Raw genomic sequence first — 23,228 nt, 5'->3', positions numbered from 1 at the left:
GATTGTTCTTGTAATTACATTTTATTTTTAGAGCCCCCAATGGAAATAAGTCAGACTTACTGTTATCCCTGTCATGTTTACAAAATGTATGTGCTGTGTGCATATGTATTTTTGACTGGCAAAATGCAATCTATCAATCAAGAATAATGTAGCCTGATGTTTTATTTTTGCTAGTGCTATTTTTACCTTCAAAGATGCTATTCCACAAGACTCTATCCTCCAGTTTAAGAGGAACAATTGCACCTTCTCACTGGGACGGAAGGTGTTGATCAGTATAAAAGAGTGTGGATTTTTTATTTTAGCGTCTATACAGGATTTTAGAACAGGAAACAGCCCTGGAGGTGAAACAGTCTCTTGAGACGGACACGGATAAAAATGACTGCAAAAGTGTATGGTTTGTTTCAGCGACAACAATGTCAATGAGAGCGAAAGCGATACACTGCCGGAGACATCCTTTTTCCGGCTTGATGAAAACCTCTAAAGGTAGAGACTGAGAAATAGAGACGTTGGCAACACAATAACTCTGCACTCAGAGGGGAAACAAGAAACTTCCAGTAGCAGTGATATTTATTTCCAAAAGGCACTCACTACATTGAATGTAATGGTGGCACAAGTAATACTGTGAACAACGTCCAAATACTGAGCAGGTGTTGCCCATTCTACCTCAACATGGGCAGTTACAAAACGTTATGCTAAGCATCGTCTTGTGAAGCATGTGGTGGTATACAACTAACACCAAAATAGCATGATAATATATTTGGAAAATATCATGCTTTTTAGTTCTAAATCTTATTTAAGCTTTAAATGTTGCATTTCTTTGTAGCGTTTCTTTATAACAAACATAGATTGAAAGTTCATAGCTGCATTCACACTAGGCTAATGCTGCGCCCATATAAATGCAAACACAAATAATGGGAAGACTGTGTACATACATAACATTTTTGGTGTGTGTGTGTGTGTGTGTGTGTGTGTGTGTGTGTGTGTGTGTGTGTGTGTGTGTGTGTGGTGAGAGAGATTGAGAGATGCGTAGAGGTATTGTTATTTAACCCATGCACCTTAAAGGGTTTGTAATGACATTATTGTAATACAATTAGTAGACCACAGTCAAAACGCAGAGTGCACGTTTGACTCATGCACGTTCTCAGTGTCATCACCTCTCCTCTGTAACATGAACATATAAATGTACTTCACAGACGTTACATGGTACACTTAAATCAAGTATAACAAAGATGTCAGCTAACAGTAACACACTGTATTCAAGCAAATCATTGTATCGATGTATCATACAAGTTTGCGCCAAAAAAAACTCAGTCTCCCAAATTTGACAGTATCCTGTCTAAGCCATTAGGGGCCATTTTTCCTTCCTGCATTATGGCTTACCTTCCGTTCCATTGTCATAAGCTGTCATCTTCAGAAAAGCAATTCTAAGTGCAACCAAAGCGCCTCTAATGCTACAAAGTGTGAATGCAGTATACTTTAGAAACATTTCAACGACAACATTAGGACCACAAGCCCTGAGATTGTGTTAATGAAAGTTCAAGAACTTAATAGCGTAATCACACACCTTCTAGACAGTTTAGCTCAAGGACCATGCACAGACAAAATTGTGGTTGTTTTTTATAACTTTTTTCATCAATTTTCAGAGTTTATGTGTCGTGACGGAATGAGAACAAAGTCGTACATTTCACAATAACCAAATCCAGGTGAGTCTCCAGTTGTTGCTCTTATTCAATTGTTGCTCTATTCTCAGCAGCTCAGTTCTCTTGTCCTAAAATGACCTTGGATGTGTATTTAGGAGCAGCACCGTCTCGTCGAAGTCCACTACGTACATAAAAGTCAGACTCATCAAAGCATCTTACTTGCTTTATTATCGACTCTTCTGAATAGCAGCCATCTTGTCTTTCACTCCAAATAAACCATCTTTTTGGTTGTTCGGTACCACAAGAACCTCAAATCTAAAAAATATTTTACCAGGTGATTGTAGAAACGTATGAGGTTAATGTCTTTCCTTCAGGTTATTAGGGCACAGTGAATATTGAATAACATTACATAGCACACAGGGACACAACCGTTCCCCCAATATCAAGCACACAAAGGCGTGACAGAAATGTAAGGCACATATGGTGGTGACGTTTAAAACATCCTTTACCTCAGAGGAACAACCAACATTTTTAAGGATCCATCTGGATACGCAGCTCCTTTTCTTCAAGTTGAAGTGTTTCCCCATCAGTCTTTTTTTCTTTGGTCTGTAGTGGTATGAATGGTACTGTGAAACCATTCTGGGGCTTGCACACTTCGACGAACAGCGGCAGATCGGACATGCTGGTGTTGAACTTTTTGTCTAACCCCTCATCTTCCTCCTCCTCCTCCTCCTCCTCTTCCTCCTTTCTCTTCCCCATCTCCATAGGCGGAGTACTAAAGGGCCTGCATTGTAGCTCATCTGGGATATTCTTCTTCAGCTCGCGGTTCTTGTTTCTCTTGGCCAGCTTGGTGACGGAACCCAGGCGATTAAAGATGTTGTCGTCTGAGGAGGCCACACTTTCGGACCGGCGCGGATCACACTCTGCCCCCCTTAGACGCAGGTTGTTGAGTTTCATGTCGATGCTCTCCTGAGATGAGGTCTTGTAGGGGTTGGTGTCCAGACTGTTGAAGGCGGCACGGCGTTCCGGGGAGAGCATGTCCGTGGAGACGGCCCACTGGTCCAGGCCCAGCTGGCGGCGCTCCATGCTGCGGATGGTGGCGGTCCGCTGGAGCTTGTCGCTGACCTCCACACTCAGGCGTCGCCGCGTCTCCCGGAACTCGGCGCGCACGTTGGCCTTCCACTCGGCTGCGTGGGCCTTGATCTCTCCAACCTAGAGGACGTGAAAATAAATCCAAGGTAATTCCACACGATAAAATACTATAACGCAATTGGATAGTTAATCCAAATTACAGAATTGGTGGCAGTAGCTAGGTAAACAAAACGAAAGCATAGATTGCAGTCTCTCCTTTCAAGGTAAGAAAGCAACAACTATTTTCATGTTTTAACCATTTGAATGTCTATTTTAACCCTTTAAAACTCTTAAGGATTGGACCCTTTTTTTAAATTTTCGCCTAAAATGACACACCCAACTCTAACTGCCTGTAGCTCAGGTCCTGAAGAAAGGATTTGCATTTTCTTGGTACCATTTGAAAGAAAACACTTTGAAGTTTGTGGAAATTTGAAATAAATATAGGAGACTATAACACATTAGATCTGGTAAAAGATAATATAAAGAAAAAAACAAATGTTTATTTTTTTTTTTTTTGAACAATCATCTTTGAAATGCAAGAGAAAGGCCATAATGTATTATTCCAGCCCAGGTGCAATTTAGATTTTGGCCACTAGAGAGCATCAGTGTATATGCACAGTTTTAGACTGAGCCAATGAACCATTGTATTTCTGTTCAAAGTTTTGCGTCAAGACGGCACAAATGTGCCTAATTTGTTTATTAATAACTATTCATATTCAAAACTGTGCACTCTTCTCAAACAATAGCATGGTATTATTTCACTGTAATAGCTACTGTATATTGGGCACTGCAGTTAGATTAACAATAATTTAAGCTTTCTGTCAATATCAGATATGTCTATGTTCTGGGAAATGTTATTGTTACTTACAACCTCCTGCTAATAGCATAAGCCTATGTTAGCTCAACCGTCCCGCAGGGGACCCACCAATCCTGAAGAATTAATGTTCTTCTAATGGGACATTTGACAAAATACTAAGCCCATGTAGTGTTCAACTATACCATTACAGCTCTATACCATAGTAGTATGGTCATATAATGTCATATACAAGTAAATTATCTTACCTCCTCTTTTGTCTTCTTGGACAGGACCCTCAGCCAGTCACCAATCATGCTCAGTACAGCAGCAAAATAGGCCAACCCCACCAGAATCCAGAACCACACCAGAGGTCTATACCAATTACGATACACGACCCTCCGGTCCCCTCCTATAGGATGTAAACAAACAATGAAACAGTCAGCATGATGAGAGACATGGGTCGTGTTTAGAAGAGTTAACCATAAAAAAAACATTTTTAAATGTTAAACAAAAATGTGGGTTTCTTATTGGATAAGTGCAGGTAATCCCTCCCTGTATCAGTCCATTTTCTTAATTTAGGTGACTAATAAACATTACCCTGATAAACACTGATTCTATTGGCCCATTTTCTACCTGAATATCTTAAGCTGATGGGCTAAAATCCAGAGAACAGAAACAAACAAAGCTAATTTTCTCAGACAAGCGCTTGTATGTCAAATAGTGATTGGGAAATAAATCATCTGTGTGGTGTTGCAGCAGCTTGGTCAGTGAGATCAAGCAATGAGAGCCTCCTGATACAACTACTTTTTTTTTTTTAAACGTTGACGTCTAAGACAAGAAACAACTGCATTTCTCAAATATCAGCACCCTCCATTAAGGAGGAATCTTGAGCCCTTGTAATAATGGCACAGCACAAGTTGCAAAGTTGTGTTAGGAAAATGTCTGAAAAGTAGGTCCTCCAACCAGAAATGTCATGCCCATAGGAGGCACAGAGGCAATTGCCCCCTCAGATTTGTCCCGTTTAAAAAATGTATATACACGTATATCTATTTAAATATTTTGCCGATTTCTCTCTGTAATACTGTTAGCCACCTAGCAATTTAATAAAGTTGGCTTTAGCTAGCCTAGATATCTTGAAATGGCTTCTTGGTAGCCTGGAAACCTATCAATCAAGTTAACCAACTACTGTAGCTTAGCTGGCATGCCTGCTGGCAAGGTTGATAGACTTTAGAAAAGCAAGCAATAACTAAATGTACTGAATAAGACACATTCTTTTACACAGATTTTAGCAGAGATCCAGAGAAGCATATTTAGTTTATTTATCAAATGAACCACCAGGAGAATGCAGACAGTTCAAGAGGTATGCTTAGATATGCAGAAAAAAAAGATATATTTTACGTAGAATTAACAATAATTATTCACGTAAGTTGTGCCCCCTCAGATTTTTTGGGTGCAGGACGTCATTGCGTCCAACCATAACCAAGTTTGAAGCAAAATGAATGGCCGCAACAGTTTTGGTAACTGTTTAATTAAAAGGATGTATTAAATCAAATCAAATTTGATTTGTCACAGCGACAAATACAAACCTTACAGTGAAATACTTATCCAACAATGCAGTTAAGAAAAATAAGTGTTGGGTAAAAAATAGATGTGAAAATAAAAGTAACAAATAAATTAACAGCAGCAGTAAAATAACAATAGCGAGTTGTTATTAGTTGTTATTAGCATGTACTGTATGAGCCTTTATGATGTCTTAGTGTAGAAAACTGACTCAAAATGGCTGTTATTCAAGTAAGAATCTCTTTCAGATAATCATCTCATTATGGCATTACTCACAACAGAAACATGAACTAATAATTAATCTAGCTCTCACCTGCCACATAGTCTCCTATTCCGATAGTTGTCAGAGTGATGACAACAAAGTAGATGGCCTCCAGTCCAGTCCAGCCTTCTATGTGTTTGAAGATGACTGCTGGAATGGTGACAAAGAGGATACAACCCGCCAGGATGAAGAGCAACGTGGAGGCCACTCGGATCTTGGTCTGGCTGATCTGGTTCTGTTTATGCTGGGAGAGGAGAAGAAGACACACATATGCACACACACAAACAAACACAGCGCACACACACACACACACACACAGAGAAGAACAGGCACACACACAGGCCATAAGGCCAAGGCCATTCTACCAGAGTGCACCATGTGTTGTCGTTCTGTGGTGGAGTCACTACTGCGTTTGCATGATGAGATTCATGACTCTGACAAGGTGGCATCTACAGTATTTCCACACTCTGACACTGCCTGGTGATAAGCTAAAGATGCATAAGATGCATGATTAGCTCAAACGAGGCGTAATGGTGATTGTGACTGTGGGCTGTCACAGAGGCACAGCTCACTCAGTACAGCTCTCACACTAGGTGTTCCTGTTCTGAGAAATGTAAACACACTGTAACACACCACAGGCCAACTGTTGGGCCAACCAGAATAAAGCACAACAGCCATCACCCCCTGCTCATTAACAACCCATAATGTAGAGCCCACACATCATTAGTAGATGATAACACCTTACTCAGTACTGAACACTTTCACTTTCAACCTGGGGGCATAGGCCCACCCACTCAGATTGAGAAAAAAAAAAGTTGTTATTATTATTTAGATTTTATGTCCTTTACATAGTGTCAGTGTTCCAAACGCAACATTATGTATTTTTACCTAAACATGCAAACACCATCAGATATAATTCATAGCAAGCAGTGCACTGGATGAGTCAGATTTGATGAAATATAACAGAACAGACGCATTGGAATGCCATTCACTCTCACAGGATGTGTTGCTAAGAAGAAAAAACTGAAAGCCACACCCCAAAAAGCCACCAATATGACTCCATTGAGGCATGTCACTGTGCTTCTATGGCTACACACACCATTCCACTGTCCACTTCATTTGTTCATTTAGCGCAACAAAACAGCTCATGATCAAGTGCCTTTATCACAGTCAACACATCTATATATTTTTTACTTTAATGAGCTGTGTTGAATAGCATAAGATCAGCTATAAAACTGCACATGTTTCTCTTTGCCCCATGGCAACATGTGTAAGGAAGTTAGCTGTTGCAGGCCCACCCACCAACTCATTTCTGGCTACACCACTGCGGTCAACTGGGTATAAACCCAGGTCTCTCTACTCTCTAGCCTATCAATATCTCACATTTAAAGTCATTGTGATGATAGAAACAGTCATTAATAACTGTTTTCATAATACATCAAAACATCATTATTGTTTCCATTTGTGTTGTCGTATGCTGTGAACTTACCCGGAACATTTTCTCCACCTTGGCGATGCTTTTCACGAATATGGTCCCTAGCTGGTCCCCCACACCGGCTAGCAGGAACCCAAAAAGAGGGATGCCAAATATTGCATATAGGATACAGAAAATCTTCCCGCCCTCAGTGCTGGGAGCAATGTTACCATATCCTGTGAAAGAAACAGAGAAAGAGAAGGGCATGTTTTCTGGATGTGATGAGACTTGAATCTCTTTCTTATCAATGGCAGACACAACCACAGTGGGTTTATGCAATAGCAATTCCATCTCCTTTCCACCATAGACGCATACACATGCTGCTATCTACAAAAGGCTAACATACTGTCTGCTAGCTAAGCTTCTGTCCCTTTCCATTTGGAATCACAGAGGTGCTAGTATGGTTCTAATATAATCACAAATATGCCAATGAATTGGAAGTAAAATGCCTCCTTCCACCATCCATCAAATTGAAGACATTCAGTAGTCAAGAGTGCTAATGGTTTAGAAGGTTCTGTTGAAGACAATGCTATGATTGATCATGTGATTTCAACACAGTTAACACAGAAACTATAAGGCCAGTTTCCCGGACACAGATTAATAAAACACATTTCTGGACTAAAAAGCACTTTTAATAGACATTGTCCATTTAGCATGCTTTTTAGTTTGGGTCTGGGAAACTGGCTCCTAAAGTCTTGATTGTCTCTAGTCAATGTAAACAGCATTACCTCAGGTGAAATGGCAGAATGTTTCATCAGCCCTTGCACTTGGCTTGAACTACACCTACACTGCCTGGTACAATAACTACCATAGCTGTGGAAAGTAGAGGGGATGAGGTTGCTGCAGCACCCCCTGAAAAAAGTAGTGCAAAGGGCCTTTACTAGTCCTGTATTAGCAGACCGATATAGCCGTCTGTAGAGCATCAACAAAACGTTCTCAGCACCCCCTTATTCCTAGGAGTGGAGCAGCTCACTTCATTTCATCTGACAGATGACTCACACTCACATACCAATCCCATATCTATCTCATATAAGAAACCTTCAAATGCAGTTTGCAGGAATAGACCTGATTCACAGCTGAACGTTCTACCAGCTAACGTGGGTAGCTAATAAACTGTCCCGTCTTTTCAAATCAGGGCAGATGACAATGGCAATACTCTAGCAATGTTTTTCTGAGTATCCCAAATCAAATAATATTTTTTTACTGTGTGCAGTGGTTTTAGTCTACAGGTCACACTTAAGAAATAGTTTTTCAATTGGTTTCAACGGAGCACTTCACTTTCTACCCTGCAAAAAACTTTGGTCAATGGCCGCAGTGTAAATAAGGTGAATTGCCAGGACTATTATTATTGTTTCAGCGAGAACGATCTATTGCCTATTCCTGAAAGGACCATTGTAAATAAAGGGTTGAATGGATGGTAACGAATAACAAGCAACAGTGAGAGTAACCACAGATGTGACAGATCACATAGGCCTCAATGAAGTTTCAATAATACTGACCAATGTAGTACTGTAACAGGTGTGTGTAGTACTAATCCAACACTAAAACCATTACCTATGGTTGTGATGACGGTTCCAGCGAAGAAAAAGGCACTGCCCAGGTCCCAGTGGCTGGAGTTATAGGATGTGTCTCCTATCGGGCTGACCCCAGCATTCACTGCATCTACAGAGTGCTGGGCACACATACAAAGACATTCATCAGACCATAAAAAATAGACTACATCAAATGGGTAAAGATGATAGCACTACGTTCAAAATTGCAGCAATTTTTAGTGGTATAGAGTCTCTTGAGAGTCTGTCTATTAGTGATCCCATAGTTGCATTTTGAAATCGATGAATTCTCAGGGGATCCATCAAACTTTCCAATGTGATTTCCTAAAGCAGCCGGTTAAGTAACATATGACTGCTGTATAGCTTGCCGCTGATGACGCTTCTGCATGGTGAATCATCATGACAGTGCCACAATGAGAGAGAGGTACCATGGGGGGGGGGGGGGGCGGGGCACATGATGCCCACCATGCCCTGAGCAGCCCTCACACTCTGCGCCAGTCGGCCAGTCTACCCGGCAGGAATCCGGCACGCCAGATGGAGCTTCAGAGTGGCGAGCAACAGGATGAAGCTCAGGGTGTGAGGGATGGTGGGATAGGTGTGTGGATACAGTTGAAGGACAAATTAACAAGGGCAGAGGAGGAGAGGCCATGACAGTCCAGTGGTCGAGTACAACGGAGGTGGTTTGGCAAACCATGCTTGAGTGTTAACTAACCTTGCCCTGAGGACTTGCTCTAACTCTCAGAGCAAATTCCCTGGCTTTAGCTTTGCGGGGAAACACAGGATTGGGATGCACAGGAGACCCGGGTTTGAAATCTGTCTGGTTTCACATGCAATCAACTCCACTTTCCAAACTGACAGTCTGATATCTGATAGCTAAGATGAGCCGTTACTGCATTGATCTAGTTTCAGCATTGGAGAGTAACGTGTGACATGTAATCCGTTAGTGGTAAGGGATTACAAAAAAATCAGTAACTGTAATCCGTTAGTTTACCAGCTAAAATATTGTAATCAGATTACAGATACTTTTGAAAAACTAGATGAGTACTTAATGCATTCAAATCAGCATTGAAAAAAGTGCAAGTTTAAGTTTGTTCCACCTGAGCGAGTCTGACCACAAGTCAGAGACCACTATGATGACACACCAAATGTGTTTGATCGATCCCGGGCAAAGCACAGGAATAGGCTTTTGTAGGCTACAATCCAAGGTATGTCTTCCAATGATGGGACTGGTGTCGGCATCCAAAGATTATGCAACTTGAATAAACACTTGGAGGTAAGGATGACAGCAGTGTTGTAGTCTACGGCTATACGGATATCACTTACTATTGATATCTACATAGTGTATTGATGTGAATCACACTGCTGCTCTCTCATTTAGCTATTTGCGCTTTACGGATTGTGGTTGTTGTGGATGGCTGTCAGTCTGTCAAACTTGTCAGTCTATTCTTGTTCTGAGAAATGAAGGCTATTCCATGTGAGAACTTGCCAAGAAACTGAAGATCTCGACCAACACTGTGTACTACTCCCTTCACAGAACAGCGCAAACTGGCTCAAACCAGAATAGAAAGAGGAGTGGGAGGCCCCGGTGCACAACTGAGCAAGAGGACAAGTACATTAGAGTGTCTAGTTTGAGAAACAGATGCCTCACAAGTCCTCAACTGGGAGCTTCATTAAATAGTACCCGCAAAACACCAGTCTCAACGTCAACAGTGAAGAGCCGAGTCCAGGATGGCAGAGTTCCTCTGTCCAGTGTCTGTGTTCTTTTGTCCATCTTAATTGTTTATTTTTGATGGCCAGTCTGAGATATGGCTTTTTCATTGCAACTCTGCCTAGAAGGCCAGCATCCCAGAATTGCCACTTCACTGTTGACGTTGAGACTGGTGTTTTGCGGGTCTGGTCACACTGTCTGGTCTAATGTAAATTTCATTAGGAGTCCTTTTATAAACATTTGGGGGAAAAGGGCATTCCCTCTTCTTGTCATAATGTCTGTGCTCATGTGGGCATGGTTACAGACTGGGTAAAAATTTTACATGAAAGACCATTCTTATTTAGAAGGCTAAAATCACATTTCATCTTCTCACAAATAGTTTCATATTTAATAATGTAAGTTCCACAACATCTAGATGTAAATCTGATAAATGGGATGTATACATTTGTAGAGTTACTGTTATTTGATTATACCGTCCTTAATGATATCACAAAACAACAACTGCTCTGACATAATTGTTCTTTAAGTCCCTCCCGACCAATTCCCGCATTCTTTGTGTTGGGAATAATGTCTCAATGTCCAACCTTTTTATTTTGCAATACTGCAAAGTCTCTCTCTGTTGTAACAAAGGGATTTTTTACTTCAATTTCTGCAGAGTGGGAGAGAGAGTTCATGCAAAGTATTTACAACTGTCATAAAACTGCCAAACTTTGCTCTCTCTAATCCTCACCCAGGAGGGAAAGTCATGACAATGGTTAAAACAATAATTTTGATATCATGGATGGTCAGTCCTCGCATCCATTGCTCTGTTTATTAATCTGAGAGTAGTTACATATATCCAGGCCCATCTCTCAGCTTTTTACCAAAACAGAGGTGGGGTGCCTATTTTGTTATTGTTTTATCAGTGCATTTGCACTTTCAACAGCTGCATATTATAAAGATATCAAAGTGTCACCAACAAAAAGGTAAACAATAGGCCTATAGCAAATGCAGCATATGGCATTCATTTTTCACATGTAAATAGACACTTGTCAGTGGCGCTCAAAGCATGCCATTCCATGAGCGCAATATTTATTTTTCAACTCGAATCAATGAGCACAATAAGCCCTCCATGACAACAAAATCATAAACAACAGAGTAAGGCTGGCTACTAAGTCCTTAGTTCTGGGGGTTACGCTCAGGTAAAACAATTTGGCTAATCTATACTTCCATATTTCCAAGTCCTATTCCTGAAGATCAAGTGGCATAACATTTATTGGAATGACTGGAATTCTGATAGACTTTAGTTTTTAATGTGAAGATATAATTTAATCGTATTATTTATTATATGTTGTAGAAAGCGATGGGTTAAAAGTAACCTACATAACCAACCCATAAAGTAAAATTTAACATCTATATATGGCCAGCTATGTAAACTTTAACACTGATTTATCCTGCAACAGATGTCGTTCAATTGGTAACATACATTTTTGTCTTCTTCTAATGCCTCTTAAGGGGAAAGTAATCAAAAAGTAACAGAATGTATTCCGATTATATTACTGAGTTCGGGCAATCCAAAAGTTACTGATTAAAATTTTGGACAGGTAACTAGTAAATGTAATGGATTACATTTAGAAATTAACCTACCCAACACTGTCTACTTTACATCTGTCCCACACTTTGTTTGAATGATCCTTATATAATGCAAGAACTCTGACTCAGATCTTTGGACACGCTAAACTTTGAAGTACAAAATAGCTTCTTTTTTTCTGTGATTAGACTTTACTATTCATTCAGTCTCTCTCCTCTCCCCTACAATGGGTTGTTGCCGTAAATGAGAATGTGTTCTCAGTCAACTTATTTGGTAAAACGATGTTTAAAGCTAGAATCTTTAGTTGCCTCATCCATTTTTTGACTTAGAAATTAATGATATATACCCATTGACTCTTGAAGAATATAACATATACATTCCTAATGATCTCAGTTCATCTGTCATACCCCCATCAGAACCCAAATTAAAATGTTGTTTTACTCCAATGTTTGTAAATAATGTCAATGTAAACACACACTGTATAGCCTCCAAACATGTTAAAACTATAGTTTTGATATCATGGATGGTCAGTCCTTGCATCCATAGCTCTGTCTGTTAATCTGAGAGTGGTTACATTTCTCCAGGCCCATCCCTCAGCTTTTTAGCAAAACAGAGGTAGGGTGTCGCTGTGTTATTTGTTTCTATTAAGGATTCTATCTTTAAATAACATGTAAATAACAAATGTTGAGCCCCATCCTACATGAAGTGAAGAGGACATTCAGCAAATGGGGATCTCACCAGGCAGGCCAAAATTCCATCCCACCAAAACAGGTTGAAATTTCAGGCGGTCTTTTCAAACAGCTCTTACACTTGAAGGGCATTATCATTATCACAATTTCACAGTATTATTCCAACCTTATATTGTGGAAAGATATATAGAACACAGAAAATGTAAATGTTTTACTTCACAGGGACTTTAACAACAAACAAGTATTTGATCAACTTCCAATGTCTTGCATCTCTGCTTCTCAATTCATGCACCTTGGTTGAAGAGCTCCATCCTATTCCCCAGCTCATTATTTACATTTACAGTGTATATGGAAAGTCTTCATATCCCTTGACTTTTCCCACATTTTGTTACCTTATTCTAAAATTGATTAAATCGTTTTTTTTGCACATAAATCTACACACAATACCCCATATAGCAAAGAAAAAACAATCCCCCGATTGTTTCTAGGAAGAGTCTTGGTGGTTCCAAAATTCTTCCATTTAAGAATGATGGAGGCCACTGTGTTCTGGGACCTTCAATGCTGCTGACATTTTTTGGTACCCTTCCCAAGATCTGTGCCTCGACACAATCTTGTCTCGGAGCTCTATGGACAATTCCTTTCTAGCTCAAGGCTTGGTTTTTGCTCTGACATGCACTGTCAAATGTGGGACCTTATATAGACAGGTGTGTGCCTTTCCAAATCATGTCCAATCAATTGCATTTACCACAGGTGGACTCCAATCAAGTTGTAGAAACATCTCAAGTATGGTCAATGGAAACAGGATGTACCTGAGCTCAATTTCAAGTCTCATAGCAAAGGGTTTGAATACGTATGTAAATAAGCTAGTTCTGTTTTTTATTTTTAATAAATGTACAAAAATGTATATAAAAACCTGTTTTCGCTTTGTCATTATGGGATATTGTGCGTAGACTGAGGATGATAAATATTTATTTAGTCCATTTTAGAATAGGCATCTGAATACTTTCCGAATGCACTGTATATTCCCATATAGGTATGGTTTTAAACATACCTAAATATGGTATTTCTGTTTTTATTTGTAATACATTTGCAAAAATGTTAAAAAACCTGTTTTCACTCTTTTCACCCACGGTTGCCCGTTTAGTTTTTTTCCCTAGCACCACACAGCTGATTCAAATAATCAAAGCTTGATTATGAGCTGGTTATTTGAATCAGCTGTGGAGTGCTAGGCCAAAAATTAAAACGTATACCCAGGGGGGCCCCCAGGACCAAGTTGGGGAATCCCTGGATCAGAGGACTGGTGAAGATTTGGCACTGGGGCAGCGCTGCAGCATTCAAGAAAAATAAAAGGCGTTCAGCATTTCTATCTGAATGTGGTTTGCTTCAGGACACCCTAAACGAGTCCCCCCCCCCCAAAAAAAAAAACTATGATTAATGTAATCTCCTCAGATGCAGCCAACACCGTATTTCCACTCTGAAATATTAATTTAAAAAGTAGCTTTTGTGGAAGGCTTTCTCAGTTAACCAATACATGCTTACTGTCAGGACCTATTGACACCACATGCAGTAAAGTATGCAAGCCTGCCAAGCTGACTTGGCAAACAGTTATACTGTCACATTATGTTATTGACACTTGTGCAACGCAGCAAGAGACTAGACATGACTTGATTCTTTAGTGGATGGATACTCAAAGTCACTCCCTAACCCCATAAACAGCTGGAGGAAAAACGATTCTAGAGGTTTCACAGGAGGAGGCTATCACTGTCGCCGGCACAGAACTGACAGAGAATGCTGAGGAGATAGGTATACATCTCCGACCCAGTAGTCTGGCTGAAGCCCTGCCCTGCCCTACCTGTCCAATAGGCTGTACCTCAGGGCTAAGACACTAAAGCAGCAGCCTGGCACATGTCCCAGAACTGCTTATCATCTGCCCTTTTCTCTGCTCTGCCGCAGAATAATCACCTTTCACGTTAAATAGGAGGCCTCATAGTGCTTTGTTATTCTTAGATATACTGTATGATTAGAATATGTGCATACGGCATATGTTAGCTGACATTGGACAGGATCTCTGCACTTTCGCAGAGACTGCATTCACATTAAACGCTGCATATGTTGGCTCAATCAGAAATCACCTTAAATTTCAACCGCGCTACAATGCAGATCTTCCACAGATTTAATCAAGCCCTAATCCGAGGACATAGGAAAGTTGAGGTTTCATTATTAAGTATGCAAATGAATGCAGGTCCCAAATTAATATTTAAAGTGGTAATAGTCAAAAGGGAGTATGGACTAAACAAGATGCAATTACATAATTATTATGTATTTTATGAAGTTATGCCATAACGGTTATGGTCAGGTTGTATATTGGTTAGATAAGGACATTTGTTAATATATTTTTAACAACCAGGGGGAAAAAACATCTTTATCTGGTTGTAATCTGATTATCTGTCTTTCTCATAAAGTATTGATCTTGTCATGAAAATAAATCTTTACCCCGTTTTAACAAAGAGCAGTTATAATTGGGTCGCATCTTATCAGACAACTAAATGTCGTAGGGACATATTTTGCCCGCTGGGTTTGCCCCCCCCCCCCCCCCCCCCCCCCAATGTTAAAGGCCTTTTGCAACTTTCATCACTGTGTCAGCAGAGGGAATGTGTCAGAAGTCGCATGAAAACCCAAGAATAAACATATCCTCAAGCGAGACATGCTGAAGAAAGAGAGGGGGTAGCGGGGGAAGAGGAAGTGAGTGGGTGAGTCAATGCACACTCGCACAGACACACTCCACACCTCTGAATCATGGCCCTGGTGTTGGGTAATTAGTAAAAGCACCATGGTAGGACCTCAGTGGGATGGAGTGACACACCATAACACACCAATCCCTCCCTCTGAGAGTCCCCCAGCCTGCTACAGTCTACACAACAGGCTGCAACCTACCTTATGTTTGACAATGCTGACTCAGTCGCTGAGAACAATATAATCTGGAAATATCCAGTACCCAAACAATGAGTCAGAGAAAAAGACCAAGTAACTCAATGGCTTCAGAAAATATTCAAAAAAAGGTCTATTGATCCTCCAGAATCAGTGTGATGGAAAGACCTTGTCGCTAGATTGTTGTGGGTGCTTTAGTACATCAAGCTATGCTTATAACACGATGTGGAACATTACTGGACTTTGAAGGTCTGATGGACAAGGTACTGTAATGAGTGCTCGGTTTAATCCCAAGCAGCATTAAACACACCAGACTAGAGACCCGGAAGAGCAGTCGACATTCCCCAAGCCACACCTCCATCCATCGTGGGTCCTTCAGAACTATAGTCCCTTAATGAATAATTGACTCCCCAGCAGATGCTTTTAAGACTTACGGCTAAATTTAGCCTTCCTGTGCATATATCAGAAGGGATACTGTTGCTTTAACCAACGACAAACACGCCTGGAGATCCTTATCAAACGTAAAGCACTCAGAAGATGATTGGTTCAATGAGAAATCCCATGTTAACTGTTAGATTACAAAATAACTTGCATGCTGCAGAATACAAGTCACAAAGATCCACTCATGAAACAAAGTACATCTATGTCTGACACTCCTATTTCAGCTAATGTCAGTGTAGTATTTTTAGGTGGAAATGCATTTGGGATTGCAGATGCTCTGAATGCAGATGCTCCCTATGCACTAAAGCATTAAATCTTGGCCAGGTCGCAGTTGCAAATGAGAACTTGTTCTCAACTAGCTTACCTGGTTAAATAAAGGTGAAATTAAAATTTTAAAAAATACATTCGGAAGGTATTCAGACCCCTTCACTTTTTCCACATTGTGTTACGTTACAGCCATATTCTAAAATTGATTAAATAAAAACACGTCCTCATCAGTCTATACACAATACCTCATAATGATTATCATCTGCCCTTTTCTCTGCTCTGCCACAGAATATTCACCTTTCACGTTAAATACAAGGCCTCGTGGTGCTTTGTTATTCTTAGATAATATTCGGAAGGTATTCATACCCCTTCACTTTTTCCACATTTGTTACGTTACAGCCTTATTCTAAAATTGATTAAATAAAAACATATCCTCATCAATCTACACAATAACTCATAATGACAAAGCAAAAACAGGTTTTTAGAAATGTTTGTAAAAAAATAAAATAAAAAACAGAAATACATTATTTACATAAGAATTCAGACCTTTTGCTATGAGACTCGAAATTGAGCTCAGGTGCATCCTGTTACCATTTCTCATCCTTGAGATGTTTCTACAACTTGATTGGAGTCCACCTGTGGTAAATGCAATTGATTGGACATGATTTGGAAAGGCACACACCTGTCTATATAAGGTCCCACAGTTGACAATGCATGCCAGAGCAAAAACCAAGCCATGAGGTTGAAAGGAATTGTCCGTAAAGCTCCGAGACAGGATTGTGTCGAGGCACAGATCTGGGGAAGGGTAGCAAAAAATGTCTGCAGCATTGAACATCCCCAAGAACACAGTGGCCTCCATCATTCTTAAATGGAAGAAGTTTGGAACCCCAGAGTTTCTTCCTAGAGCTGGCCGCCGCGTCCAAATCGGGGTAGAAGGGCCTTGGTCAGGGAGATGACGAGGGCAATTTTGGGGCTTCACCATGTTTCGACACACAGCTGTACATTCCAACGAAACATGGTGAAGCCCCAAAATTGCCCTCGCTAGAAGCATGTGTTTCAAATATAAGGAAGTGGATGGCTGCAAACTATCTACTTTTAAACTCCGACAAAACAGTGATGCTTGTTCTAGGTCCCAAGAAACAAAGAGATCTTCTGTTGAATCTGACAATTAATCTTAATGGTTGTACAGTCGTCTCAAATAAAACATTGAAGGACCTTGGGGTTACTCTGGACCCTGATCTCTCTTTTGAAGAACATATCAAGACTGTTTCAAGGGCAGCTTTTTTCCATCTACGTAACATTGCAAAAATCAGAAACTTTCTGTCCAAAAATGATGCAGAAAAATTAATCCATGCTTTTGTCACTTCTAGGTTAGACTACTGCAATGCTCTACTTTCCGGCTACCCGGATAAAGCACTAAATAAACTTCAGTTAGTGCTAAATACGCCTGCTAGAATCCTGACTAGAACCCCAAAAAATGTATCATATTACTCCAGTGCTAGCCTTCCTACACTGGCTTCCTGTCAAGGCAAGGGTCAGTTTGTTATATCTGGAGTACTTCTCCTGTCCTATCCGGTGTCCTGTGTGAATTTAAGTATGCTCTCTCTAATTCTCTCTTTCTCTCTTTCTTTCTCTCTCAGAGGACCTGAGCCCTAGGGCCATGCCTCAGGACTACCTGACATGATGACTCCTTGCTGTCCCCAGTCCACCTGGCTGTGCTGCTGCTCCAGTTTCAACTGTTCTGCCTGTGATTATTATTATTTGACCATGCTGGTCATTTATGAACATTTCAACATCTTGGCCATGTTCTGTTATAATCTCCACCCAGCACAGCCAGAGGAGGACTGGCCACCCCACATAGCCTGGTTCCTCTCTAAGTTTCTTCCTAGGTTTTGGCCATTCTAGGGAGTTTTTCCTAACCACCCTGCTTCTGCATCTGCATTGCTTGCTGTTTGGGGTTTTAGGCTGGATTTCTGTACAGCACTTTGAGATATCAGCTGAAGTACGAAGGGCCATATAAATACATTTGATTTGATTTTTGATTTGATGCAGAGAAGAATTGAAGAAACTCCCCAAATACAGCTGTGCCAAGCTTGTTTCGTCAATCCAAGAAGACTCGAGGCTGTAGACGCTGTGAAAGGTTCTTCGACAAAGTATTGAGTAAAGGGTTTGAATACTTATGTAAATGTAATAACTTGTTCTATGTTCTATTTTTAATACATTTGCAAAAAATTCTAAAAACCATTTTCGGTTTTGTCATAATGGGTTATTGTGTGTATATTATGGGGAGGTGGGGAACTATTTAATACATTTTAGAATAAGTCTGTAAGGTAATATATTGTGAAAAAAGTCAAGCGGTCTGAATATTTTCCGAATGCACTGTATGTAAGCGAATTAGTGCTGAGTTACTTATTTTGTCTCGGGTTCTCTGCAGGAAAATATCCATTCTGCATTCCAAGCATTACGGGGCCCCTGCAGGACCCTACAAAGGCGGTGAGCATTAGCAACTGCATTGGCATCCCTCTATTCCCCAAAACCGTTTTTTTTCCAGAGAGGAAGTGATCTCAAACTTGATTGCCCTCTTGATTGCCCCCTTGGTTGCCCCCATTTCCCTACTACTTCAGAGTTCTACCGTAACTAAGATAAATTACCAACTCTTGTTTCGCAGTTAAAACAGTTCAAAAACAATTACAAACCTTCTCACATCCAATCATTGCCCAAGCCCAAGATCCTTGAGTTATTGTGAGCGAAGTGTTTCCAATTCACTCATGATTAAAATTCACACTGGCACCCGTGTGTTTCAATGTGTATTGTCGTTGAGCCGGCCAGGAGAAACTTGGCCTGGTCCATTATCATCCAGGGTTTTCATGGATGAGGCATCAATATCTGGCTCATCCAAGCACTTGAGTGTCACTCTGGTTGTTTTATGAGGAGCTGGAAGCATTCGGCCCTGAGAACCCTGTCGGCCCTTGCAGAAGTGAGAGTGCTACAGTACAAGTCAAATGCTCAGTTTATGATGTTCCTCCTATCCAGATTAACCTATTTCCATTTTTTCTTTTTCAGGAGGTGAAACCTTAGATTGTAGCAACTGTTGTTTTCCGGAAGCTGTCTTGAGCTCAGTCCAAGTTTGTCTCAATATAGACTAAAAGGGAGCAGGACTTGAAGAAATGGCAGGTGGTATGCCTGCCATTTCTTCAAGTCCTGCTCCCTTTTAGTCTATATTGAGACAAACTTGGACTGAGCTCAAGACTTGCAAGTCAAATTGATCAAGGTGACTCTAAATAAGGAAATCTATAGAATTACTTAATGTAAAAGGCATACAATTACAGTGACAGGGTTCCCTGCCAACTTTCCTATAAGCTATCGGCCTGATGAAAGAAAAACAAATGTATATTGGTGCTGACAGTTACATAATGTATTCTTCATTGTATGGGCATTTATCATAGCTATCCCATGGTACAGATGAAGTATTGCCATGCATATGTGACAGACAGGTTTGAAACTAAGTCTGTGTTAGCCTCCTGAGCTAAAGCTTAGGCATTCGCTTGTGGAGATAACACAAATCTGCAAGATCAATCAAGCATGGTTGGCATTTGGCCATTCTGATATCTATTCTCCACTTCTCCTCAGTCGTGTCTCTGAGCCATTGTTATGCCAACCATATTCCCTGTGAGGCGCTAGCAATAATGAGTGTCTTTAGGCATCACAGTTAGGAGCATTTGGTAGTGGCAGCCAAGGCCTGAACGACGTCACATGCTGGCACTCAGACTGCTGGGCATACTGGTCAAAATAACACACTCGTACCCTGTTTATCAATCACAGTGCTGTACACAGTCACCCACAACGTGGTGGTCAGTGGTAACTTTCAACTCAGTCTGACACACAGCTAGACTCTATAGTTATGTTGATACACAAGCCTGTTTATTGTGGTTTGTATCCAATTTCAGGATGGCTGGCAGTGTTCACTGTATAGTGTATGTGTGTGTGTGTGTGTGTGTGTGTGTGTGTGTGTGGTGGGGGAGGGGGGGGGGGGGGGGGCTTAAATAACATTGGATCGATACAGAGTTCGATACAGAGTTCAAGTTTCAGTTGACCTGAGTCCCCACTAGGGACCTCAGACAGAGCTGAAAGAGACCGGAGAGGTCCAGTATTGACTTCAGACTGACCTAGTGGCTGCTGTTGTCTTTCCTTACCTTGATAAGCACCTCCAGCTCCGCCGGTGAGACACAGGGGTGCTTCTGCAGGAACGCCGCCTTCTCTGCGGTGATGGTCACCTTCTGGTTGCTCTCGAAAGGCTGCTCCAGGGCCCGGAACATCAGGCCTCCCCCCACCAGATAGGCAACCACCACCACAAACACCGCCACCACGGTCTTCCACTTCATGACCGTGAAAAGGGGCGAGCCATCCTCGCCCACCGCCTCCATGCTGGCCACCATGCTGGCAGGTCGCGATGGAGAGAGCCGGGGCACGGTGCAGCCCATGGGGTTCTGCATGGTGGCCACACTGGCCTGGACCAGGCTGGCACTCATCATGCCTGGCTGGACCTTCTTGGGGGGGAACAGGTTGGTCTGGACCGCCACTGCAGAGAAAAACATGTAATGTTATTGTTAGGTGCTGCAATATAGGAAAAGTGAATATGTAGTCATATACTGCACAATCCAGATGTAAGCAAATGGGTGGAATTAAAAGAACCCTACAACCCTACAGTATGTAAATAAGTTTACTATATTGTCTGGGTACAACTTCTACATGGAGCTGGGCTTGATTTTTCTGGGCAGTTTGGGCTTAAGAATGTATTTCCGTCTATCAGCCACAGGACTATGACAATGAAATATAAATGGAGTTTGTCTTGATGCTTGAGGTTTTGAGCAGAGAGAGAGAGAAAGGGAGAGGGAGAGGGAGAGGGAGAGAGAGGGAGAGAGAGAGAGAGAGAGAGAGAGAGAGAGAGAGAGAGAGAGAGAGAGAGAGAGAGGGTGAATCCCTAATGTGTTCTGTGGGCTTTCTGAAAACCCATTATTGTTAAAGGGATACCTCACAATTTTGGCAATGTGGCCCTTTATTTGCTTCCCCAGAGTCAGATGACCTCGTGGATTCCATTTTTATGTCTGCGTGCAGTTTGAAGGAAGTTGCTATCGCTAGCACAATTGCTAACTAGCATTAGCACAATGACTGGAAGTCTATGGGTATCTGCTAGCTATCTGCTAGCACACTAGCAGATACCCATGGACTTCCAGTCATTGTGCTAATGCTAGAAGAATGCCAAAATCCCAAAGTATCCCTTTAAGAGCAGGCATCTCAGAGCAGTGGCATGGAGTGTTCCATCAGCACACTACATCAGCCAGTGGATTCACATACTCCGGCCATATATGGCTGGCAGCCCCAAGCACAGGCTGAGAATGTTATTTTTTAATGGATTACAAAGTGAGCCTTTATATATGAAAGAATCATTGGTTGATGAACGATTTCCTAATGCTCTACTGTCTGAATGATATTTGAAGAAAAGTTTTCTGTTTGTCCCCTTGTGATGCCTTAGTAGTTATAAACATCCACCATTTACAGCCAAAGCATTCAAACATGTTTTCCAGCCGTGTTGCTTCAATTTCATGCTTACACCTTCAAGATGCTTACTTTCAACATTACATGATGTACTGTTAAGAGTCCTCAAAGTTCTGCCACATCTCATGTGCCTACCCACTGTATACTAGGTTTTGATTATGAAAACAAATATAATTAATTAGTGGTGGTGATTTATGTAACCATTCAACCACACTGTGAGGAAAAACATTCACTACACTGGTCCGGCAGGCGCAAATCATTTTGAAGAGCAACGCTCAACACATTGCTGGCTGCATGTAGACCATAAAACACGGCTGACATTTCTCCCAAAAGGTCATACCGATGAAAACAGATAGGCACCTGCTGCACTGGTGGCCGGAGATGCGGCTGGGTAAACATTTGATCGTGAGCGAGAATAGGACAGCCGCATTGACGTGCCATACATGCAGGATTGGCGGGAACTACCCATGCAGAGCTCCAGCTCTACCTAAATCCGATGAGGTAATGTGTTTTTACCCCATCTCTCAATGCATCACAATACTGCACCAGCTGTAACACACCAAGTGCTCCTTTATGACATTATATTACCGACTGACAGTTCACATTAGCCATTTCGCCTTCACCTCAACCGATATGTTTTAGACTAGAGTCCGGCAATGGTCAATTCCCCTCAAAAACAACATAAACAAGGAATCAGACCTTGATTGGTGGCTAAATTATGTTAACATACATTTATACATAAAATGGCAATAGGAAATGTGCTACCAGCATGAGGTAGACTAGCTACAAGGAGTCGTGCCTGTCCCTGGACCTAATCTGATTGGAATGTCAATCACCAAAACAGCCGTGCGCTTTCGAAATCAAATGTAATAGATGAAGCTCATTAATGGCAGGTAGCGTTATCCCTCGCCATGTCTCCTACTTTATCTATCTGAACAATGTGTGCTGCTTTGGCGCGTTGCAGGCAGACAGTTTCCCCTAGGCACATCAGTGCCCACCAAATGTAGTATCTACATCAACAATAAATGTATTATATTCTTTAGGGGTGGGATCAGAGCCATAGCCAACATGTGGCTCTAGGTGTTATTAAAGGTAGGCTTTATTCATAATAAGGAAAACAGCTGTGGTATGCGCCATTCCTCGTTGGACATTGGTCATGCAATGCATGATCATGTTTGTGGTGCACTCAATCACTGCAGTTATAAATTGACTTAGTCTATGTCAATAACACCAATGTATGTGTATCAATACATTTCCAACTTCACCTATAGTCTAATGATACAAATGTTACTTTGAGTGTGTACAATTAAACGAAATAACCTATATGGACTCAATATTGGAAGCATTTAACTCAATCGATCTGCTTTCATTGATTACCGACAAAACGTTCCAAACGTTGAAATACAAACCTGGCGTAGGGTTGGGATTCCCTGGTTTTCTTGGGTTCTCCGTGGGAAATTTCATCTTGATTTTCGGTTTGCCACAATGGACCAAACCCTTGCCGAAAACAACTGACTGGAAAGAAAAAAGCCTTGTCTTTATGTAAAATCTTTCAACGCTCTTTCTATTGAATCCTTTGTTTTTAACCGAGAGAGAATAGAGAACGGTAGGGAGTAAAAACACATCATCCGTGTCTTCTTTTGCTCTTGTCAGTGA

At 41.2% G+C, this 23,228-nt stretch overlaps 1 protein-coding gene across 1 annotated transcript; it reads right to left on the bottom strand.

Moving 5' to 3' along the window:
• Window positions 1-549: 549 nt before the first annotated feature.
• Window positions 550-23,228, bottom strand: LOC139415640 (potassium channel subfamily K member 10-like). The gene is made up of 7 exons (XM_071163754.1): window positions 22,982-23,228; window positions 20,210-20,595; window positions 8,418-8,535; window positions 6,879-7,039; window positions 5,441-5,633; window positions 3,834-3,976; window positions 550-2,852 (listed from the first exon to the last, which is right to left on the bottom strand). The coding sequence occupies exons 1-7, from the start codon at window positions 23,034-23,036 to the stop codon at window positions 2,172-2,174; spliced, it is 1,737 nt and encodes a 578-aa protein (XP_071019855.1). The 5' UTR covers window positions 23,037-23,228; the 3' UTR covers window positions 550-2,171.

The sequence above is a fragment of the Oncorhynchus clarkii genome, chromosome 8 (assembly GCF_045791955.1).
Source record: "Oncorhynchus clarkii lewisi isolate Uvic-CL-2024 chromosome 8, UVic_Ocla_1.0, whole genome shotgun sequence".
Lineage (NCBI taxonomy): Eukaryota > Metazoa > Chordata > Actinopteri > Salmoniformes > Salmonidae > Oncorhynchus > Oncorhynchus clarkii.
Note: the sequence above shows the minus strand (reverse complement) of the source record. Positions and strands in the feature narration are given on the sequence as shown.